Source organism: Ostrea edulis, chromosome 5 (assembly GCF_947568905.1).
Source record: "Ostrea edulis chromosome 5, xbOstEdul1.1, whole genome shotgun sequence".
Classification (NCBI taxonomy): Eukaryota; Metazoa; Mollusca; class Bivalvia; order Ostreida; family Ostreidae; genus Ostrea; species Ostrea edulis.
In genome coordinates, this window is record NC_079168.1 from 41,920,013 (window position 1) to 41,943,395 (window position 23,383).

At 36.5% G+C, this 23,383-nt stretch overlaps 2 protein-coding genes across 2 annotated transcripts in view; one reads left to right on the plus strand and one right to left on the minus strand.

The window, feature by feature from the left end:
- LOC125649088 (delta(14)-sterol reductase LBR-like) overlaps positions 1-2,152 on the plus strand; it is a 42,514-nt gene extending 40,362 nt beyond the window's left edge. The window contains exons 19-20 of the mRNA XM_048876314.2: positions 689-811; positions 1,345-2,152. Of these exons, the coding sequence (XP_048732271.2) occupies positions 689-811; positions 1,345-1,505 (284 nt within the window). The 3' untranslated portion in view covers positions 1,506-2,152. The remainder of the gene's footprint in view (positions 1-688; positions 812-1,344) is intronic.
- Positions 2,153-11,380: 9,228 nt separating this feature from the next.
- Positions 11,381-23,323, minus strand: LOC125650608 (retinol dehydrogenase 12-like). Its single transcript, XM_048879047.2, has 7 exons — positions 23,100-23,323; positions 17,588-17,706; positions 17,129-17,284; positions 16,074-16,178; positions 13,664-13,873; positions 12,966-13,173; positions 11,381-12,127 (listed from the first exon to the last, which is right to left on the minus strand). The coding sequence occupies exons 1-7, from the start codon at positions 23,204-23,206 to the stop codon at positions 12,019-12,021; spliced, it is 1,014 nt and encodes a 337-aa protein (XP_048735004.2). The 5' UTR covers positions 23,207-23,323; the 3' UTR covers positions 11,381-12,018.
- Between the last annotated feature and the right edge of the window lie 60 nt (positions 23,324-23,383).

Sequence of the window (23,383 nt, forward strand, 5' to 3'; positions counted from 1 at the left end):
CTACCAGTTGGTAGAAGTTACATTGTATCGTCGATATATGTTGTTACAAGGTGAAGGTCAGTTGATCCGAGTGTGTATTGAATTTGAAGAGCAAAACAGAATGTATGCTATAGGCCTACCAGTGCTTATAGCTTCAATATATCCATTTTCTCGCAGTTTATCAGGGTCTCTGTCCAAGCGATGTTTGAAAAGGTGACTGGGTGTGTTTTTTAAGGAAAAGTTCTTGCTCCAACAAAAAAATTATCCACGTATTTTTTCTCGTACCTTCCTTCGAAAAATTGAAAAATATTCAGTCTAAATCCTTTCTACCGACAACTAGTACACCCGAGCACGGCACAAAACATCTTAATGCATTATTATTTACAAGCCGTTAACGTGACAATTGGTTTTTTGTCGATTAAATCTAATCTGTTTATGAAATGGCTAATAGATGTTTTCAAACCCGAGGGCGCATATGACGTCACACAAAATGGCGCATAAACTAGCGAAAGAAAATATGCATATCGCAAGATTTAAATTTCATCGCTTTCAAACTTGAAAACTATGCAAAATATTTCATTTAAAACACATTTCAAAGTAGTTTTAGGCATAAAAAGAGTTAATTTTGATGAAAAAATGAAAAAGTTCAAAAACATGCGTTGTGTCCTTTAAGCATTATAAAGTATTTCCAATGTATTGTATTTTACAGATTTGGAGACTATCCCTACATCAACAGGAAAGAAACTCTTAGTGTCAGGATGGTGGGGACTGTGTAGAAAACCAAATTACCTGGGAGATATTATTATGGCACTGTCTTGGTCATTGGCCTGTGGTAAGTATATTAACAGTGACATGCGATTATTGTCAATAACTTTTTTTCTGCAAGTTAATGGCTTGGTATACATTTTCAAGATTTGTTTTGCAAATCATTAAATTGTTAATATGAAAAAGCTATTTTAAATTTTTATCCCCTTGTAATTTGTAAATTAAGGCAACTTGCTAAAATCAAATTCATTAAGATTTAACTGGCTAAAGTACAGACTTGTACAAATTATGTATCATAAAGTCTATTGATTACTAGGCCCCCTATAAATTTATAATACATTGCTATAGATTCGGATAGCCTATATTATAATTGAAAAATATATTTGATGTACATGTATCTATTGTATATATTGGGTACTATCAGCCATCCTGAAAGGCAAAAATCGGGAATGTCCAATTGTTTGGTGGTGACACTATCGTTATCATTCATTTTTGTGTAAAGAATATGTCAATTTGAAATACGTCTTCTTAATTACTATCAGAACATGCTCCTCACTATCCAATAAACACCCTGACACAGATTTTGGTCTGTAATTGCAGGTTCCAGCACCCCTTTGCCTTATTTCTACCCAGTGTACTTCACAATTCTCCTAGTCCACCGAGAAATGCGGGACTCTGAACACTGTGCCAAGAAGTACAAAGCAAGCTGGGACCGGTACTGCGAGCGCGTCAAGTACAGAATATGTCCATTGGTCTACTGAGGGAATAAGAACAAAAAGAAACTAGTTTTAGTCTAAGCAAATTTTATCAAACCACGGAATTCAGATTTGTGTCATGAAGGGGAGTAATACATGTACATTAGTAATTATAATGAAAATATTTTAAATTTTAATTGTGTGATTTTATTCAACAATTTTTACATAGAATTACTGAAGTGTTTTAATATCTTTTTACTTTTTTTAAAATTGGTGGCAATATGACAAGTATCTCAGGGCTGTACTAGTATTAGGATTGTATGTACAGATTTGCCATAGGTATAAGTGTCATATTTAATCCATTTTTATTTATTCATTGAACATTTCTGTAGCAGAAATTGTTTAGTAGATAATGATGTACAATTTTAAGTTCATGTCCCACATATTTTGTAAATAATGTAAATAGCTGTATATAAAATGTGTGCTAATTACCTTTGAAACCAAATCCTTTGTGAAGAAATTTAAATCTGTGGTCTTTGGTGTTATGTTTATTATGAAATTTTGACTTGAGAATTATGTTTTGCATTTATTGCCCATTGTAATTATGAATGTTGTTATATACTTATTGTGATCAACATTTAATCAATCGGTGTACCAAAAAAATGTTAAAGGAAGGATAAAGAAAAGCTGAAATTAAAAACAATACTCTTGTGTTTTTGTGTTTTATATGATGCTGCTGTCAGTGAAACCTTCCTACCTGTTTGTTTATTGCTGCCTATAATGATAAAGAAACACAGACTATAGGAACTCTTCAATATCAGGAAATAAACAACAATCAGTGGGGAAAAGTGTACTAAGTTTTGGGGGGGGGGGGGGGGGGGGGGATTTGGAAGTACGCTAAAATTATCATGAACCAGTCGGATATGCCTAGTAATAGAGTGTCAGACAAAATAATCGTGACCAAATTAAGAGCACGTAATATTTATTTCCAGAAATATTTTTGATTGTAAAATTTAATTTTTGTTTTTTCATATATTTTCTGTTCTGTAATGTTTTCTGATTTTAAAAACAATTATATGAAATAATGAATGCAATAATTAGAGGAAGTTTTCAAGTTTGCAATGTCAAAACTCATTAAATGGTGGTTTTTTTTAAATGTTTCACTTATTTGTTGATATAAAATGTCATTTTGCTGAAAAAACTCTATGTGTAGGCTTTTTGGTGGGCTCATCGAATAATGGCGATCCTTAGCTGAGGGTGTAATGGTCTTCTGTCAAAGGGCTCACAGTTGGTGTCGCTTGTCGAGGGAATGCTTATTCCTCCTAGACACCGGATCCTACCTCTGACGTGTCCAGAGGTTTTTGTCCTATTTTCAATTTTACAGGCTTTACGAGATTGATCACCATTTTCTTCACATTTTGTGTGATGTGTTGTGACGACATCCAATGCCTTGTCAAAATGATGAATTTCATCGCCCCTGGGTCATAGATTCCCATGTTGGGGTGGGGCATTTAAATGGCTCACATAGTGAAAATATGTTACTTCTTTTTAAAGTAACTCCTGGACATCAACAACCAAACTGAGTACTTAGTAATACATGTTATAAAATTTTATAATTCCAAAATTGATGGTCGTGGGAATCTGGTGCTATCGTGGGGTCCAAACCTTAGAAAATGGGGCATCTAGACGACAAAAAGTGTCTACAATCATTGTGAGCTAGGATGCCTCAACCAGAAATACTATGAATATCATGGCCCTTAGATTAGAAGTGCTGGTACGGTAAAACCTGCTTGTAGTGAAGTGCGGGGGCCAAAAGAAGTTGATTAGTTTTAAAATGAATTTGATGTCAAATAAGTTCACGGTTATGTTGAAGCTACAGGGAATAAAATAAAAGACATCGATAGTCGAGCAATAATTGATTTGATGTGTGCAAAAATTCAATAGATGAGAGGAATTCTTGAGTTGATGCATATATTGCCTAAAGGATGATTATCGGACATCCTGCAACCACCCAAACTGCTGGGACACAATTTTAGTACATTGCAAGTATATGATTAATCATAAGTTTGGAGACTTATTGTTTTTGCATGGTTCTTATTATTCTTCCGCTTCTTTCTCGTGCCTAAAACTGTCCGACACCATTCTCCATAACCAGTGGATGAAAGTAATAGATCTAAATTCAAGGATATGATAGGCCAATTTATTTAGATGTGCAGAAATCTTTTTTCAGATTGAAGGGGTTTAGGGTACATCTTGGGGGATCAAATGGGGGTGGGGTTTAACATAGAACTCTGGGGGAAAAGTTCATTCCAAAATTCAATAGGTATAACTTGACAAATATGATAGATTGAGTCCTGGGGCGCGTTTTACAAAGGAACTTGTGACAAACTTTACATACTTGGAATTTTCTAGTTTATTGTAAGATCATTCACTCCAAATGCATAATATTGTTTAAAGAAAATGTTGGAAATTAAGCATCAGAAAAGTTTTAATTTATTCATTTAGAGTAAAAACTGTAATACAATTTAAGACTTGCAAATTTGTCGTAAGTTGTTTTTGTAAAACGGGCTGCTGGGGTCTTCAGAAATGAATAGAGAATGACGGGGCCTACAAATTAGTATCAAGGTCAAGTGACCTGACCATGAACATAAAAATTAGTACAACTTTGAAACCAGTACTAATAGTGACATGGAATCTTCAGAAATGGCAAGAGGATGACAGGACCTACAAACTAGTATAAGGTCAAGTGACCTTAAAACATGAAACTAGTATTACTTATGAACCAGGTCTGATAGAGACATGGGGTCTTCAGAAAGGATGAATTGGTATCAAGGGCAAGTGATTCTGACCTTGAACATACAAACTCGTATAATATTGGAATTGATAGAGACATGGAACCTTCAGAAATGATAAGAAGATGATAAAATCTACAAACTAGTGCCAAGTTCAAATGACTCCAGTGACCTATGGCCTTGGAACATAAAATTGGTATTACTTAAGAACTAGGTCTGGTAAAGGTATGGGATCTTCAGAAGGATGATGAGATCTACAAATTGGTATCGAGGTGAAGTGACTCCAGTGACCTTGACCTCTGACATACCAACTCATAATATTAGAACTGGAATTGATAGAGACATTAGATCTTCAGAAATGATGAAGGAATATGAGATCTACAAATTGGTATCAAGGTCAAGTGACCTCTGACCTTAGATCATAAATTTGGTATTACTTTGAGAACTAGGTCTGATAAAGAGGTGGACTCTTCAGAAATATTAAAAGGGTGATGGGATCTACAAATTGGTATCAAGTGACCTTGACCTCTGACCCTAAACATAAGTATGGTATAACTTTGGAACTGGGATTGATAGAGACATGAAATCCTCAGAAATGATAAAAGGGTGTAATGACCTGTTACGTCACGTTTGGTCTCCGGCGACCATTTGTGCCACACGTATCATCGCCGGACGACCAAACGTGCCATGAGGGTGGACACGATCGTTCGCCAAATTTAGGTTATACCCGAGCACGAATGGTCGCCACCCAAGCTCCCACTCCCAAACCCCAATTTTGCTTTTCTCCTCCAACAACACCTATTCCCATTCCTTCTCTTTCTCCCTTCTAATCCTCCACCTTCTTCTTCAAATTCTTCTTCAATTTCTTCCGGTTTGATCAAACCGAACGAGTCTTTTGAATTGGCAGGTAATAGTTAAGGGAGATGTGGCGCTTTCTAGTAGCCTTCAATCAACAATCAGATGCTACTGGACGCCCCCTATAAAAATCACAGCACATCTTATTCCGATTCGAAACAGCTCTTCAAACCTTCGATATGTTTCAAGTGTGCAGAGAATAGGCCTAAATCTTGCATTTCATAAGTGTAGCGTAAAAGGGTAGGCCTACAAGAGGAGAGAGTGCACAAAACATGACATGGATATACCAACAAAACTGTAGTATTCCTCCATAGACGCCTACTCTTTAACAAGTCAGAGCTATCTCCCCGCTGCCCCTAAGCATCCCCATGTAACCCCCCCCCTCTCTCTCTCTCTCTCTCTCTCTCTCTCCGCCAGATTCAATAACAGAGAGGAAGACAACTGTGTTTATGCTATTCAATACTTTGAAAAGTAATGGCTCTATTTTGAGAGAGCCAATTTCATGTATGAAAAGTGCTCCATACCTCTGAAGTTGCAAATTTATAGATTTTCTTACTCTGCCTGTTCAATTTGATGCGTACATTGTAAAAGTACCAATTTTGTAGCTATTTCGTACATTTTACTTTCATGCTCATCGCTAGTACATTAATTGGCTTAAGGTAGCTCATTAAACTAACATTTTATTTAATGGCTCGTTAATACACCTCTTATGAAATATGATTTCACCCTCGGAAAAGTGATACAAGCTCTCAATTATTTTATATGAATTTTTTGTGATTTTTCCCGGAATGATAAAAAATGTGTTTTGTTTGCAAACAAAAGATTCTTGAGTCCAAATTTCGCTGTGAGTTGGTGCATGATATGAATATCTAATAAGACACGCCCAAAAGATTCAGATATAAACGTTCTAATTTTTTAAAGAAAAAGATGTTTATGAAAATTGAAAACGGTATTTGCTAATATTTTTTTAATCTATCAATTATTTACAAACTTACAAACTATTGCAAACTTACGTGCAAATGTATTTGTATTTAACCTGATATATTACTTACATTATGTTTATTTTCATATTATCTTTTGCACATATGTACAAATTAGCACTTATTTAAAGCTACATATTTTGATTTTGTATCGCATGAATCTCCATTGGGAGGAAATAAATAAAGAATGAATGAATGAATGGGACCCACACCAGGGCTTCGCCCTGGACCCACCTCCTCATAAAGTGGCGCCCCCCCCCCCCCCCCCCCCCCGTAACCGCAATTCCTGAATCCGCCCCTGAGAATAAATGTTCTGATAATTCTTGAAAGACACAGTTCGTCATCTTTCTACTACGTGATAAACATCGAACTCTTAAAACAATCTAGGTCACAGGTGTCACTCAAGTGCAAGTATTAAACAACAATATATGATACTTGGTTTATAAGCTATCTTGTAAAAATTCATTTATGAGATATTTTATAAAGTTTAAGAAATATCTTATAAAACATATAATACATCTTATATGTTTTACAAGGTGTCATAAAAATGAGATATATTATAAAATTTCTTTTACAAGATACCTTATAAAAGTTCTAAAATATCTTATAAGAGATAATGGGATATCTTAAATCAAATACGATAATAAGTCATTTTATAAAGTTTATGAGATGTAGTGTATACTGTATAAGATATCTCGTATAAAAACATATTAGGATATCTTATATTTTTTATAAGATGTCTTATGAGATATCTTTGAAGGGGAATAAATGTAAAATCGGCGTGCCATAAGGATGGTATGTAAGAGTATTGTGTTGCTAAAATGTTGCGACTCCTGTGTTTGCAAAATAAATTCACGTCAAATTCCATCCATAACAAATTGTCAACTAGTCTTTACAAAAAAGTCCTTTATAGTAGGCATCCTCGAGAAAAACATGAGTATACAAAATATTCTCATCCTTTGGTTAAAGTATTATATTTATACAGCAAGGTGTACAGAGAAAAATTTGAGTGTGCATTTTGCAATATAATTTTTATTGATAATAATAAGTTGATGCCCTTTGGAACAGATGGAACCAATTTATTTCATAGCTCTCTCTCTCTCTCTCTCTCTCTCTCTCTGGAATAACTAAACAATTTGGTAATTCTATATTACATGTATATTATGAAGATGAAGATTCCATCCAGAAAGTTTGTTTGTTTGTTGGCTTTGTATCTCAAATGTGTGTGCGTGTGTATTGCAAAACAAACTTTATTACACATGAATGCACACACATACGCACGCAGATATATGCACACATGCACGTATACGTACATACATGCACACATACACGCGCGCACACACTCACTCAAATACACACAGACACGCACGAACGAACACACACACACATATGAACATACACCCATTTTGCAAAAACAAAAGCAAAGTTGGGGTTTGGGACAGGGGGCTTGGGTGACCAAATGTACCACACGTATCATCGCCCGGCGACCGAACGTGCCAAGGCGACCAAACGTGTCGTAACAGTGACCTACAAACTCCCATTTGACCTTTGACCTTCATTATAAAAACTTGTATAACTTTAGAAGTAGGACTGATAGAGACATGGAATAATCAAAAATGATAAGAGGATGTTGGGACCTACAAACCAGGATCAAGGTCAAGTGACACCAGTTTTACTGCACAGAAAAAATGGGAGTTTTTTGAAAAATTTCAAATCAAAGCCTTCTTCATCTCGATTTTTTAAATAAAGTAAAAACTGGCATGGATTTTGTCAAGGGAGAAAAATAGTAGTACTTTAAAAAAGCTACTTTAATACAGCCAATAGTCCGTTTGAGAGACTTTATAGTCGGTAGATTATAACCATATCTTGTTCGATAATAAAATAGCTCAAACAAAAAAATCGATAATCACCACCTTTCTTTGATTTTAAAAAGTATCACTTCTAAAGAAGAGAAAATGAAAAATTAATTCATATTTAATTCAATAGCCTAATTCAAACAAATATTGTTCTTCACATGGTCAGTTTTCATAACTTTTATCCTTATTTACATAGCTAGTCTATAATTGTACCCACCCAACGTTCAACAGAATACTGAACGTACCTCCATCACAGAAGAGCTGATATCTTGGAACTTGGTATTGAAGAGAGCAATAATTCAATTATTTCACGCATTAATTGAATTGATGCATGCTACAATTCAATTGAAGAGAGCAATCATTCAGTTATTTCGAAAATTAATTGAATTGATGTGTGCATTAATTGAATTATTGCTCTCTTAAATCGAATTTTAGTGTGCATCAGTTCAATTGTTGATATCATCAATTAATTTGAAGAGAGCAACAATTCAATTAAGGTGCCCATCAATTTAACTGAATAATGCTATCAACAATGTGTGCAATTCAGAATTGAAGATATTTTAAAATTATTTGAAAAGATCTTTAATTGAATTGTTGTGCACATCAAATGAATTTATGATATGTTCAAATAGTTAATAGCCTCTGTACACCCCTGGAGCAGTCAAGGGCAACATATCAGTGAGGAAGAGGGCTCCCCAGCATAAGTAGTGGAAATGATCAAATGCTGCAAACCAAGGCAGCATGTCAGCAAATGATGTCAAGAACAGGTCCTAGTCTCCTTCACGAATAGCGTGCGTGAATCTCAAGAGGATGGAGATCAACTTCATGTACATGTATAGCTCTCCTTCAGTAGGAGAAAGTGGCATTCTCTGAAGTAGCTTCCAACTCATCAAACAGGACTTGCACCTCTTCAGTTTCTGACCAAAGTTCTTCAGAACAATAGAGGAACTAATTTCTTTGTCATCCTTGCTGGCAAAGGCATCTGAAACACGCCCAACAGCAACTTTCAAGTCATCTTGAATCAGCTTTTCATTCTCTTTTGCCCACACCAAGAAACATGCCCACAGGACCGACCAAAGCGCTTCTAATGTCAGCTTGAGTGTGCGGATGACGCGATTCCATCCTTTTCCATTCATCACTTGCTTTATCCCCGAGGACTCCACTTTCAATCCAGATCTCTCAAAGCATCTGTCCCAGCATTTTGGAGAAATTCATTTGAGTGTGGAACCCTCCAAGCATGATGACCAGATCCTTGCAGCTGTCTTTGTCCCACTGCAGCATCTTTGCTTTGCAGTACAGCTGCTCATCGAAGGTTATGACTGTGCACTTCTCACCAATCTTCTTTGTCATGGCTTGACAGTTCTGCAGGACAGTCTGTAAAGTGTCAAATTCATGGGCTGCGGTGTTCAGGATTGGCATTGGCCCAATGACTGTCACTGGCTGGTCGGCAGTGTACTCTTTCTGGTTGAATCCACTCCATCGTGGTACAACCTGGACATGTTGTTTTTGGAGCCTGGACAAGATTCTGTCTGTCAATCTGTGCAATTTTTTGATCATCAGGAAAATACCAATTTTGCTGTACTGCTTCTGAGAACACAGGTCCTGGTTTTGAGTTGGTCTTGTTAGCCTTTTGGAGACCTGTAATTTCAGGTGGAGCATGAAGGACCCTGGAGCAGCCATACTTGAGCTGTAAATCCAACGCCGGCTCCTGTTGTTCTTTCCATCTGAGGACTACACAATGGCTAACGTGAAAGGTGCCAGATCTAGTAAAAGTCTCCTCAACGATGCCAATGTTCTTTATGCCTAGACACATTATAAAAACCAATTGGACCTTTGTAACATGAAAACAGCAGTAAATTTTTTTTTATCAAGCACACTAAGAAATTGGACACTTTCTGCCCCCCCCCCCCCCCCCAAATGAAAAAATAAGTTGGGGTTGGGGGGCATTTGTAAACTAAGGTTAATGATAATGCCAAAATCGACTTAGGCATCATCAAAAACATAGGAATTGATGCTAGAATTTTAATTTTATCCCGATTAGAAGTTGAGATATGATAAGTGTAAAACCCAGTGGCCATTTTGAAAACTGTTGGGACAGCCACACTATCCATATCCAGAATGTCCAACAAGTGGATTTGTATTTCTGTATGTCTGGACTACCAATTTTCACATGTTGGTTCATTCTAACATGCAGATGGCATCGACTTGCACATTTCTGGCTTTGGCCTCTTGCCTATACATACCATTTTCAAGAATTTTCCCCACACAATAGAAATGTTAAAATCATGCAGTGGAGTGCCACAATTTTTTCCTGCCAATACTGTTTTTCAGGTCATATTCAAAAGGCCCTTCACTTTCACTCGTCTGGCTATAAAATTTACAACCTATGTTAATGTCATAGATCTTGTACTATCTCTGGTACATGTACATCGTTCCGCAGCTGATGCAGTGAGTTTCATGTATGGTGAAACTCAATCTGATATAAAAAAGGTCACATTTCTGTATCAGACTAAAAGGTTCACATTTCCGTATCAGACATGACAAGGGAATGAGAAGGTCATACTTCAGTATCTGACATGACAAGGGAATGAAAAGGTTCACATTTCTGTACCTGACAAAAAGGTTCACATTTCCGTATCAGACATGACAAGGGAATGAGAAGATTCACATTTCTGTATCAGACAAAAAGGTTCACATTTCTGTATCAGACTTGACAAGGGAATGAGGAGGTTCACATTTCTGTATCAGACAAAAAGGTTCACATTTCCATATAAGACTTGACAAGGGAATGAGAAGGTTCAAATTTCTGTATTAGACAAAAAGGTTCACATTTCCATATAAGACTTGACAAGGGAATGAAAGGTTCACATTTCTCTGACATGACAAGGGAATGAGAAGGTTCACATTTCTGTATTAGACAAAAAGGTTCACATTTCCATATAAGACTTGACAAGGGAATGAAAGGTTCACATTTCTCTGACATGACAAGGGAATGAGAAGGTTCACATTTCTGTATTAGACAAAAAGGTTCACATTTCCATATAAGACTTGACAAGGGAATGAAAGGTTCACATTTCTCTGACATGACAAGGGAATGAGAAGGTTCACATTTCTGTATTAGACAAAAAGGTTCACATTTCCATATAAGACTTGACAAGGGAATGAAAGGTTCACATTTCTCTGACATGACAAGGGAATGAGAAGGTTCACATTTCTGTATTAGACAAAAAGGTTCACATTTCCATATAAGACTTGACAAGGGAATGAAAGGTTCACATTTCTCTGACATGACAAGGGAATGAGAAGGTTCACATTTCTGTATTAGACCAAAAGGTTCACATTTCCATATAAGACTTGACAAGGGAATGAAAGGTTCACATTTCTCTGACATGACAAGGGAATGAGAAGGTTTACATTTCTGTATCTGACATAGAAGGAAATGAGAATGAAGAATTTGATCCCAGTTTACGATGTTTTATTACTATAAAGTAGAAAGTCAAAAAAGAGACACATTTTTCTTTATGTATATAACTGATTAAAATATTTCACCTATTATATATATTTATTAGAGGGTACATATAATATAAATAGATATTTTACTCACTCTACCTTTGTAGTTCAGGGTACGTATAAAGTACATAGATATATTATGCTAGTGTAACAGCTGTTAGTCATATATATGAAGTTCTGTCTGGAGGACTCAGCATTGATTTAACCATATATCGGGTAATTTTGGCATTGGGAATAATTGGCAGATATTCATTAAAAAGAAGTTTGAAATGTTGGTGCTATATTTTGGGGGTATTTTCATTTTATGCAACTATGATTGATATAAATGGAAATTTTGATGTACTTATTTTTGGCAAAGTTTTGTCATCAGCCAGAACAGCCAAATTTACTAAGTGCCAAAATTAGCTGATATACTGTATCGTAGTCTGCTTGGCAGATTTCTGTTAAGCATCACCACATAGCTAGCTACTGTCCAAACCGCTCAGTAACACACTTTCTATGAGTGTGCACAATGTATAAAGCTAGTCGCTGTCAAAACTGCATTACAGCAGATTTCTAAGTCCATGATGTAGAATACAACAGCTTGTTACTGTGTTAATTCCTTCTGTTTTGTCCACTTTATTGTCTGTTTCCATAGTGCATCTCGTAATTCTTCATTCTTTATGATGTCTGCAAACTCTACTTCTGCACACTCCCTGTAATAAAGGCAAACAAATTCATTTTGCAACTGGCAAACTTAACCTTCCAATCACCAACAAAGCAAGGTTGCAGAAATAACTGTACACAGGGAAACTTTTGCCCTCTGTTAGTTTTGCCCAGGTGCACTGGGAAATGATTTAAAGTTTGCTATTTTATATAGTAAGGAAGGAATTTATATTCACTCAGTCTTAAATTTTGTGCCTTTCTGATAGAGACAAAATGGGTGAAAATAAAACAAGTTATAGAAATTTATCCTATGTGCAGTACGTCTCCCTGATATACATGTAACTGACAAGGTCATAGAAATTCTGTCTCCTTTATAAAACTGACAAGGATAATCAGCGAGACATAATTTCCATGACCTTGTTTTGTAAGTTTTTCAGTGAGACATAATTTCTGTGATCTTGTCTTGTCAGTTTTTCAGTGAGACATAATTTCTGTGATCTTGTCTTGTCAGTTTTTCGGTGAGACATAATTTCTGTGATCTTGATCTTGTCCTGTCTGTCTCACTGATAAAACTGACAGAACAAGATCATGGAAATTATGTCTCACTGATAAAATTGACAAAACAAGTTCATGGAAATTATGTCTCACTGATAAAACTGACAAAACAAGGTCAAGGAAAGGTCACAGAAATAAAGGGCACTTTCCATTAACAGTGCACTACTGGTATCCTTAGCAATAATGGAACGTGTGTTGCCGATTAGAAATTTGGGTTAGATACATAAGTCTAGAGTGTTGCCAAGTTTGCCGTCAAGGCAACATTAATGGACAGCACCCATAAGTGTTTTGAATATGAGTGACTGTAATGCAATCAAAATCCATAACCCGTACTTGTAGATTTTTCCTGTGGTCTTGCCGGCTGATTCTGAGAGAAGCGCATAGAGCAATGTCTGTGCTCCATCCTCATCAGATTTCATCAGGAACCATAAAAACGGTGCAAATGACAGACTCACAAAAGCACTTTTCCTAAATGGAAGGTGTCGATAAATGTTCGTGTTGACTACTCCTGGTAATACACTGTGCACATGCACATCATCATCTACAAGAAAACACAGATGAGGGAAGTTCTCAAACAGATATTTTGACACAGGAATTTCATGCCAGATTAACACTACATTTCAGTTAATCTTGGACATTTTCAGGAGCCCAAAATTGTTTACAACACCTACAACAAAGAAAATAAACTGATGAAACACTGTGCCCCTCACACCATGGGCCAAGCACCTTATACCTATAGTGGCATTTTAATCTTTGATTTAATTTCTGAAATATGACCTTCACCTTTATGCAGATTTGACCGGGACTTTTTAGCACACCATATACATTTTATTAATTTTATAAATTTTTGTTCTTGCATACATGAAATAAAAATTATCAAGTACATTTGCAGTAACAGATGAATAAAAAATGCATGTTTTCCAAGGAAATTTTTTTTTTACTAACCTACCCAAAAGCTTTCAATAGATTTGATAAAGAGAAAGAGAATAAAAATTGTTCTTAAAGATGCACTAGATAAGATCTAATCATACCTTTGAGTTTTTCAGCCAGAGTGAATCCAAAAAGGACTAGGGCTAGTTTGCTAAGAGCGTATGCTTCTCCGGGATTGTACTTGTCCTGAGGGGGACAGTCCATGAAGGGGGGTGTTCCCAGTTTGTAGGCGGGGGCCACAGTCAGCAGAACTCGACTCTGAGTGGAACTCTTCAGGGTATCTAGGAGCATGCTTGTCATCAGGAAGGGAGCTAATTCATATAGATACAAACAATTTCATGAAAAAATTTCAGTTAAAAACCAATCACCAGATGATAAGATTACATAACAATTACTTGAAAATATTACATACTGACACCCACTGCAAAATAACCCTCTCCAAATATTACATACTGACACCCACTGCAAAATAACCCTCTCCAAATATTACATACTGACACCCACTGCAAAATAACCCTCTCCAAATATTACATACTGACACCCACTGCAAAATAACCCTCTCCAAATATTACATACTGACACCCACTGCAAAATAACCCTCTCCAAATATTACATACTGACACCCACTGCAAAATAACCCTCTCCAAATATTACATACTGACACCCACTGCAAAATAACCCTCTCCAAATATTACATACTGACACCCACTGCAAAATAACCCTCTCCAAATATTACATACTGACACCCACTGCAAAATAACCCTCTCCAAATATTACATACTGACACCCACTGCAAAATAACCCTCTCCAAATATTACATACTGACACCCACTGCAAAATAACCCTCTCCAAATATTACATACTGACACCCACTGCAAAATAACCCTCTCCAAATATTACATACTGACACCCACTGCAAAATAACCCTCTCCAAATATTACATACTGACACCCACTGCAAAATAACCCTCTCCAAATATTACATACTGACACCCACTGCAAAATAACCCTCTCCAAATATTACATACTGACACCCACTGCAAAATAACCCTCTCCAAATATTACATACTGACACCCACTGCAAAATAACCCTCTCCAAATATTACATACTGACACCCACTGCAAAATAACCCTCTCCACATTTTATGTAATTTACAATAACAGCCCATCAATGTGAACTAGCATCAGAAAACAAGTACATGTATCAAAATAACTTTTGCTAATTTCAATGAATTAACTTGCAATTTTCTTACTGAGACAGGTGACCTGGACCTACTCTTTAGTCTGTAAGTCACATATAGATACTGTATGCTGTAGATTTTATTTTTCATGATATTTCTGTACATTCTTCTGTACATTCTGCTATTATCCTCCCTCACAAACAGCTTTAGGGGCTGCATTGGTTTCACCATGTCTGTCTGTCCGTCTTTTCATCCATCTATCAGTTATTGGGACAATGAAATGGTTTCTCTTAGTTGCATGTAGATTCAAGAAATGATCAAAGAGCATATAGTGGGTTACTCAGATTTGCATTTCTTCCTTTTTACACCATGATAATTAAAGAAAATCAACTTCAAAGGAAATCTGTGTAATGTGTATTCAGGTGAAACATGAATGTTTTCTGGTCTTCAGCTATACAACATTTCAAATATGCCCCAGTATGGGTGAGCTGTGCAGGGGTATTGGTCTAATTAGGACAGGGTTGGTTGCTTAAGCCACAGTATGGGTGAGCTGTGCAGGGGTATTAGTCTGGTTTAGGACAGGGCTGGTTGCTTTTGGCACAGTTGGAGCAGATGTACTGTTTGGTGTAATCATGGTTTAGTGCTTCTGCTAAGAATTATAATGAATAGAGATTTTCATATCTTATAGCAACCGTATATCATTGCTTTTACTTCACCATAAAAAGTGCAATATATTAATCCTGCTACAATATATACACTTATAGTAGCTGAAATGAATCTGCTCTACAGAATGTAAGTCTTACCAAGATAATTAACCTGGAACTGCTCAATAGTCTGTCAGTCTTACTGAGATAGTTAATCGGGAACTGCTTAATAGTTTATCAGTCTTACCGAGATAGCTGACCTGGAACTGCTCAATAGTCTCTCAGTCTTACCGAGATAGTTGACCTGGGACTGTTCAATAGTTTATCAGTCTTACCAAGATAGTTGACCTGGAACTGCTCAATAGTTTGCCACTTTTACCGAGATAGCCAACCTGGAACTGCTCAATAGTCTGTCAGTCTTATTGAGATAGCTGACCTGGAACTGCTCAATAGTCTGTCAGTCTTATCGAGATAGCCGACCTGGAACTGCTCAATAGTTTGCCAGTCTTACCAAGATAGCCGACCTGGAACTGATCAATAGTCTGTCAGTCTTACTGAGATAGCTGACCTGGAATTTCTCAATAGTCTGTCAGTCTTACCAAGATAGCCGACCTGGAACTGCTCAATAGTCTGTCAGTCTTACTGAGATAGCTGACCTGGAATTTCTCAATAGTCTGTCACTCTTACCGAGATAGTTGACCTGGAACTGCTCTTCAAACCCGTCCTCTGTTTTGTTGTACTCGCACATCATCACTCCAGCATTGTGAACCAGATAATGCAGCTCATCCTCCTCTGTAATGAGGCAGAATACACATCAACTGTCACTATTCTGTAGACACTACATTCAAGTAAAAACTCTATTACAAGGTCTATTCAGTCTATATAAATTTTTCATTGATTTCAAGCTCTATTTCGTCTGTTTCATTAGTTTTGGGATTTCCTATTCATAATAATAGTGAAATAATCCACTCTAAGTCTTATCTATGTTTTATGCGATATAAAATCACACAAAATGTGAAAACTCCTGATCTTTCTTCTTTTCACTACTGTCAGTGTGCTGGATTTGTGATAAATTCGAGGACACACACATTTCTACGTAATATACATATTTTATGACATGTCAGGTACAATTCACTTGCATTCCTATTTGTTTCTACAAATAAGCTTGGGGTATATTATCTGCTCTATTTTAGAAGTAGCATATTTCCATAGTTCCTGGTTGTGTGGCAAGTAAAAATGTAAAGTAAACTCTTATGAATTACAGAAGATTGCATGTACGGACATTACTAAGTTATAGTAGCAATGAACACGATGAAGGGGAGAAAAATCTTTGAATCAATCAGAAAACAAACCCTGGAGTCCTGGACCCTTGCATTGCTGGTTAGATTATCTAATGACTCAGCTAACTAGGCTGTCATATGAAATATGGTTATATTAGTATTACTATAATACAAAATTTAAAGCTGTTTCGGAAATCACACAAAAACCCTTCATATCTAGGAGATGATTAAAAAAGAGCTTTAAAAAAAAATTGTCAAAAACAACACATGTGACTGTCAATACTTTTTGCCAATGTCAGTGTTGCAAACTTGTGGTGTATTTTGTACTTTTCACCAATGTCAGTGTTGCAGACTTGTGGTGTATTTCGAACTTTTCACCAATGTCAGTGTTGCAGATTTGTGGTGTATTTACGTACTTTTCACCAATGTCAAGTGTTACAGACTTGTGGTGTATTTACGTACTTTTCTTAAAGGCAGAGACAAAACTTCTGATGGATGAGAATTTGTGTAGTTCACATGCGATACAGTGAACCAGCTCACTCTTGCTCTGCTCTCTTATTTCTTTCTCTGTTGTCTGGGCCTGCTCCTGTGTCCTTGCTGTTGTGTAAACCTTACATCCTGAAAATAAAACATTTAAAGGACTTATTCTGATAATTAACCTTATATTGAAATAAATTAAAGTAGCTTGTCAACATGATACCTTCCCCCTTTTAATCATTTTACCAATTAGCACAGTTTGATACAATAATTGTGATTATACAGCATTTTACTTTATATTTAGTATTTCCTGTTCATTTTTTTAGAAGTTGATATTTTTTGTTTATTTCCTTTCTTATTTGTTTGTAATCAACAATTACTCCTGTTAATTGTTGGAATATTGATAAACTTAATACAAACTGCAATATCTTTGTTGTGAGTTACCTCTCTTGGCTAAGTCAATGGCCAACTGTTTCCCAATGCCCGAGCCACCTCCTGTTACTATGGCAACTTTGTCTTCAAGTTTCAGGTCACTGATACATTTAGCACCTCTCATATACTGTCTGGATATAAATGTATAGACAGTGAGTAAATCAGAATTAAACACCTCTCATGTACCGTCTAGATACAAATCTATAGACAATGAGTAAATCAGAATTAAGGTAACTCTACCCTCATGTGACCTCACATTATCATGGGATTCAAAGTAGAAAAACTGTACTAATTTCCACTTAATCAATGAAAAAAAAATATGTATATGTTGCTACCTTTTTTAAAGATCGCAGACATATATAAACAGAAGTATATATCAACATTAGAAAAAAACTCATTGTTATTAAACAGCATAATAAAAAATACACAAAAACTGGTTGAAATGATAAAAAAAATTAATCTCAAAAGTTTAACAAGAGGCCCATGGGCCATATTGCTCACCTGAGTCACTTTGGCCCATATAAAAAGATTTTCTTTATATATTAGTATGTAAAAATTGATCTCTTATTGTGGCCCCAACCTACCCCTGGGGCCCATGATTTGAACAAACTTGAATCTGCACAATGGCAGGAAGCTTTCATGTAAATTTCTACTTTCCCGGCCCAGTGGTTCTTGAGAAGATATTTAAAGATTTTCCCTATATATTTGTATGTAAAACTTTGATCCCCTATTGTGGCCCAACCTACCCCCGGGGGCCATGATTTCAACAAACTTGAATTTGCACTATGTCAGGAAGCTTTCATGTAAATCTCAGCTCTTCTGGCCCATTGGTTCTCGAGAAGATTTTAAAAGATTTTCCCTATTTATTCTTAGGTAAAACTTTAATCCCTATAGTGGCCCCAACCTACCCCCAGAGGCCATGATTTTAAGAAACTTGAATCTACAGTATGTCAGGAAGCCTTCATGTAAATCTCAGCTCCTCTGGCCCAGTGGTTCTTGAGAAGAAGATTTTTAAATGACCCCACCCTATTTTTGTGATTATCTCCCCTTTGAAAGGGGCATGGCCCTTCATTTGAACAAACTTGAAAGCCCTTCACCCAAGGTTGCCATAGCAATACTACTATTGGTATTGTTTGATAGAAAAATAATGTGATGGTTTTGAAAAAAATATTAAATCATCACCAAAATATCAATGCCATTAACATATTTTACGTTTATTGATACATTTCTGAATGTACTTATACAATCTAAATGGTGTAAGGGTAGGAAGATAGTCTGGGCAGACCCCACTTATCCGAATTGGATCCAACTCTCTTTCAGCTAAAAATTTTTACCGGACATAAATTTTTATTTAAAAAATAGTCTGCACATCTTTTTTTCCCCATATATGACCTCTCGGCTCTGACCAGGCATCAACAACTCAGATGCATTTACTGCTTTATTTGTGGTCTTTTTCATAGTGTTTTCAGTTAGAACTGCAGCAGAAACCATGGATGTACATACAAATTTGACAGACTAGACATTCAAGCACACTATATAATGTCTGCATCATGACCTCCATAAAAACAAAAGGCCCATGGGCCACATCGCTCACCTGAGTCACCTTGGCCCATATCTGAAGACTTTCCATATATATTTGCATGTAAAAGCTAAGTCCCTATTGTGGCTCCAACCTACCCCTGGAGGCCATGATTTTTACAAACTTGAATCTACACTATGTCAGAAAGCTTTCATGTAAATGTCAACTTCTTTGGATCAATGGTTCTTGAGAAGAAGATTTTGAAAGATTTTCCCTATATATTTGTATCTAAAATTTTCATCCCCTATTGTGACCCCAACCTAACCCCAGGGGCCATACTTAGAACAAACTTCAATCTGCACTATGTCAGGAAGCTTTCATGTAAATCTCAGCTCTTCTAGCTCATTGGTTCTTGAGTAGAAGATTTTAAAAGATTGTTCCTATTTATTTCTATGTAAAACTTTGATCCCCTATTGTGGCCCCAACCTAACCCCGGTGGACATGATTTAAACAAACTTGAATCAGCACTGTGTCATAAAGCTTTCATGTAAATCTCAGCTCTTCTGGTTCATTGTTTCTTGAGAGGAAGATTTTAAAAGAGTTTCCCTATATTTGTATGCAAAACTTTAATCCCCCCTTGTGGCCCCATCCTACCCTTGGGGGCCATGATTTGAACAAAGTTGAATCTGCACTAAATCGGGAAGCTTTCATGTAAATCTCAGCTCTTCTGGCTCAGTGGTTCTTGAGAAGATTTTTAAAGATGTTCCCTATATATTTGTATGTAAAACTTTGATCCCCTATTGTGGCCCCATCCTACCCCCGGGGGCCATGATGTTAACAAACTTAAATCTGCACTATGTTAGGAAGCTTTCATGTAAATATCAGCTTTTCTGGCTCAGTGGTTCTTGAGTAGAAATTTTTTTAAAGATTTTTCCTATATATTTTAAATGTAAAACTTTAATCCCCTATTGTGGCCCCAACCTACCCCCGGGGGCCATGATTTTAAGAAACTTGAATCTGCACTATTTCAGGAAGCTTTCATGTAAATCTCAGCTCTTCTGGCCCAATGGTTCTTGAGAGGAAGATTTTTAAATGACCCCAACCTATTTTTGCATTTTAGTGATTATTTCCCCTTTGAAAGGGACATGACCCTTCATTTGAACAAACTTGAAAGCCCTTCACCCAAGGATGCTTTTGGCCAAGTTTGGTTCAAATTGGCTCAGTGGTTCTGGAGAAGAAGTTGAAAATGTAAAACCTTTTCAGACAGACGGCCGGACAGACAGACGGCCGGACAACAGACGATCAGAATACCTCACTTGAGCTTTCAATTCAGGTGAGCTAAAAAACACCATAGGAGTTGGCAATTTTAACAAAAGAAAGTCTTCTATGGAAACAAGACTCTGAGCAAAGTCTCTCGCCCATCTGTTAACTTCAATTGTTAAATCACCTTTGTGTGAGGCACACATGGAGGTACTAGGTCAATTATCATCCCATGCTGTTATTCCAAAACATTATCAATGTTGTTTAAATGCTTGACACATTTCCATGCACTTTTGTGCTTATGTTAATTTAGGGTTGGTCGGATTAGCGAAAACACAACAAATTTTATCTTTGGCCTAAGCAAAATAACAGCAAAATAAAACACATTAAAAGTTCTATTTCAACTATTAACGCAGCGAAAACAAAAATCGGAAATGAGCTTTAGATGTAAAATCTTCAAGACTATCTTTACAAACGTAAGAATAGATAAAAGCTTTTTATTAAATAATTAGATAGTTTTAATACACCAGCTTCTCAAGGCCGAAGTATACTGGACACCTACAATTTTGACAAATATCCTACAGAAGATCTGGGAATCAGAAGAAACACCATCCTTCTGGGAAACCGGCCTTATAGTTAAATTATCAAAGAAAGGAGACCTCTCAAACTGTAACAACTATAGAAGAATAATGTTGCTTTCCGTTACCATGAAGGTTCTAAGCAGAGTGATACTGGACAGAACTGCAGAAGTAACAGATCCCTAACTGCGTCAAGAACAAGCAGGCTTTAGGAAAGGGAAGTCGTGCGCTGATCAGATATTCGCTCTCCGACAAATTCTAGAACAAAGCAATGAATGGAACTCCCCATTATACATCAATTTCATCGACTTCACCAAAGCTTTTGATAGTGTTAATTGCCTAGCCCTAGAAAGAATCCTTCGTCATTATGGAATCCCAGATAAAGTCATCTCCATCATCAAGATTCAATACACTGAACTTAATGCCAGAGTTATCTGTGGATCAAACCTTTCAGAGGAGTTTAAATTGATGACAGGAGTGAAACAGGGATGTCTGCTCTCTCCTCTTCTCTTTATCTTCTGTATCGACTGGATTATGCGAAAAACAACTACATGTAGAAGCAAACGAACAGGGATTAGTTGGGGTATGACAGAAGTACTTGAAGACCTTGATTTTGCAGACAATATTGCACCGTTATCTCACCGTCATCGAGACATGCAAGAAAAAACCACCCAGCTCGCAAAAACAGCTGAAACAATTGGCCTTCATATAAACACCTCCAAAACTAAGATCATGAAGGTCAATACCGTATCAGAGGAACCTATCTCTTTAAATGGCACAAACATAGAAGATGTCACCAACTTCCCATACCTAGGAAGTAAGATCACCACTGATGGGGATTCAGAGGCAGATGTACAAGCTCACATTTCTAAAGCCACAGGAGCGTATGCTGCTCTGTGGAACATCTGGAGGTCAACAAAGTTTAGCACCAACACCAAAATTAAGATCTTCAAGAGCAACGTGCTTGGGGTCCTACTATATGGTGCTGAATCTTGGAAAGTAACCAAGTCTATTTCCAACAAGCTGGATGTATTTCAGACCCAATGTCTCCGCAAAATATTGCGCATATTCTGGCCTAACACCATCTCAAATGACGAACTGTAAAAAAGGACAAACACCACTCCTCTATCCCAGACGATCAGAAAGAGAAAATGGCTGTGGATAGGACATGTATGCAGAATGTACCCAACTTCCATCCTAAGGGTTGCTTTGAAATGGACACCAACTGGCAAGAGAAAGAGAGGAAGACCAAGAGAGACCTGAAGAAGATCAGTGGAGAAAGAAATGAAAGATAACAACTGGAGTTAGGGACAGGTCCAGAAATGGGCAAAAGACAGACCAACATGGAAGTCTCTGGTGATGGCCTTATGTGCTGACCAGCATGAAGAGGACTAAGTAAGTAAGTAAGATTCACAATTAAGACTCTTGGTAATCATCTTAAATAACACATATTTCGTAAAATAAATATATAACAATAAACCAGCAGAATCTCTGGATATATGTTGAACAACAATATATTTCAAACACCCTTCATATACTGTCTAAAAATCCGGAATTTTTTCTCACCTCAATGCAAAGGTAAATCACCTCTCATGAAATGTCAATATAATATGTCTTACAGCATGAACGTGTTTGAGAACGAAGCAAAAATCTTTGGTACATGTATCAGCATTGATATCCATAACAGGGAAAAAAATTCCTAAGTTATCTGGACGTGTAATACAAGTAATTGAAAATAGCTTCGATTACAGATTACTGTCGATTACTTGAAAAAAAGTAATGATTAAAATTGATTACGATTACTTGATTACGATTACCCCATGCCTGATGTGTATGGACAGCTGTTAAAGAATCTCAATTTTAGAATTTGATCTGCCAATATATTGGATGCGGGAAATATAATGCAATTAATGTAAAAAAGTGCATTGTGACATCATATTTAATTTCTGTGGAAACGAGGGGGTTATTTATATTCGGTCTTTCCTTATAGGGATACATAAGTATGTTTTAATTTTTCATTAGTTTTAAACATGTATACGTGTTACATATAGGGAGAGCTTTGCTTCGCCCTTTTTATTTGTACAAACATAAAAAAAAAAACCACATAGAGTAAATCAGAATTAAAGATTGTTAGACACATTCCAAAAAATCCGGAATGTTTTCTCACCTCAATGCGAAGGCAACTCCGCCAATAATCCCGATAATTATTGGCCACCATGATTCAAAAATGGCCTCGGGATTCGGTAAATTTCCCATAAAAGGAGGAGATGCCATGTCCTCTATTTTTCTGTTTAAAGAAACAAGTTAAAAGCGACTAAAGTCGGTGTGTTTAAACTAATCGGTCTAGTACACCTGAACAGTGTGGTGTCAATTAAACAGGATATGCTCTAGCTCTCACTAAAATTAGAAACCAAGCGAAAATTTAAGACAAAAATTTTGAATATCAAGGTA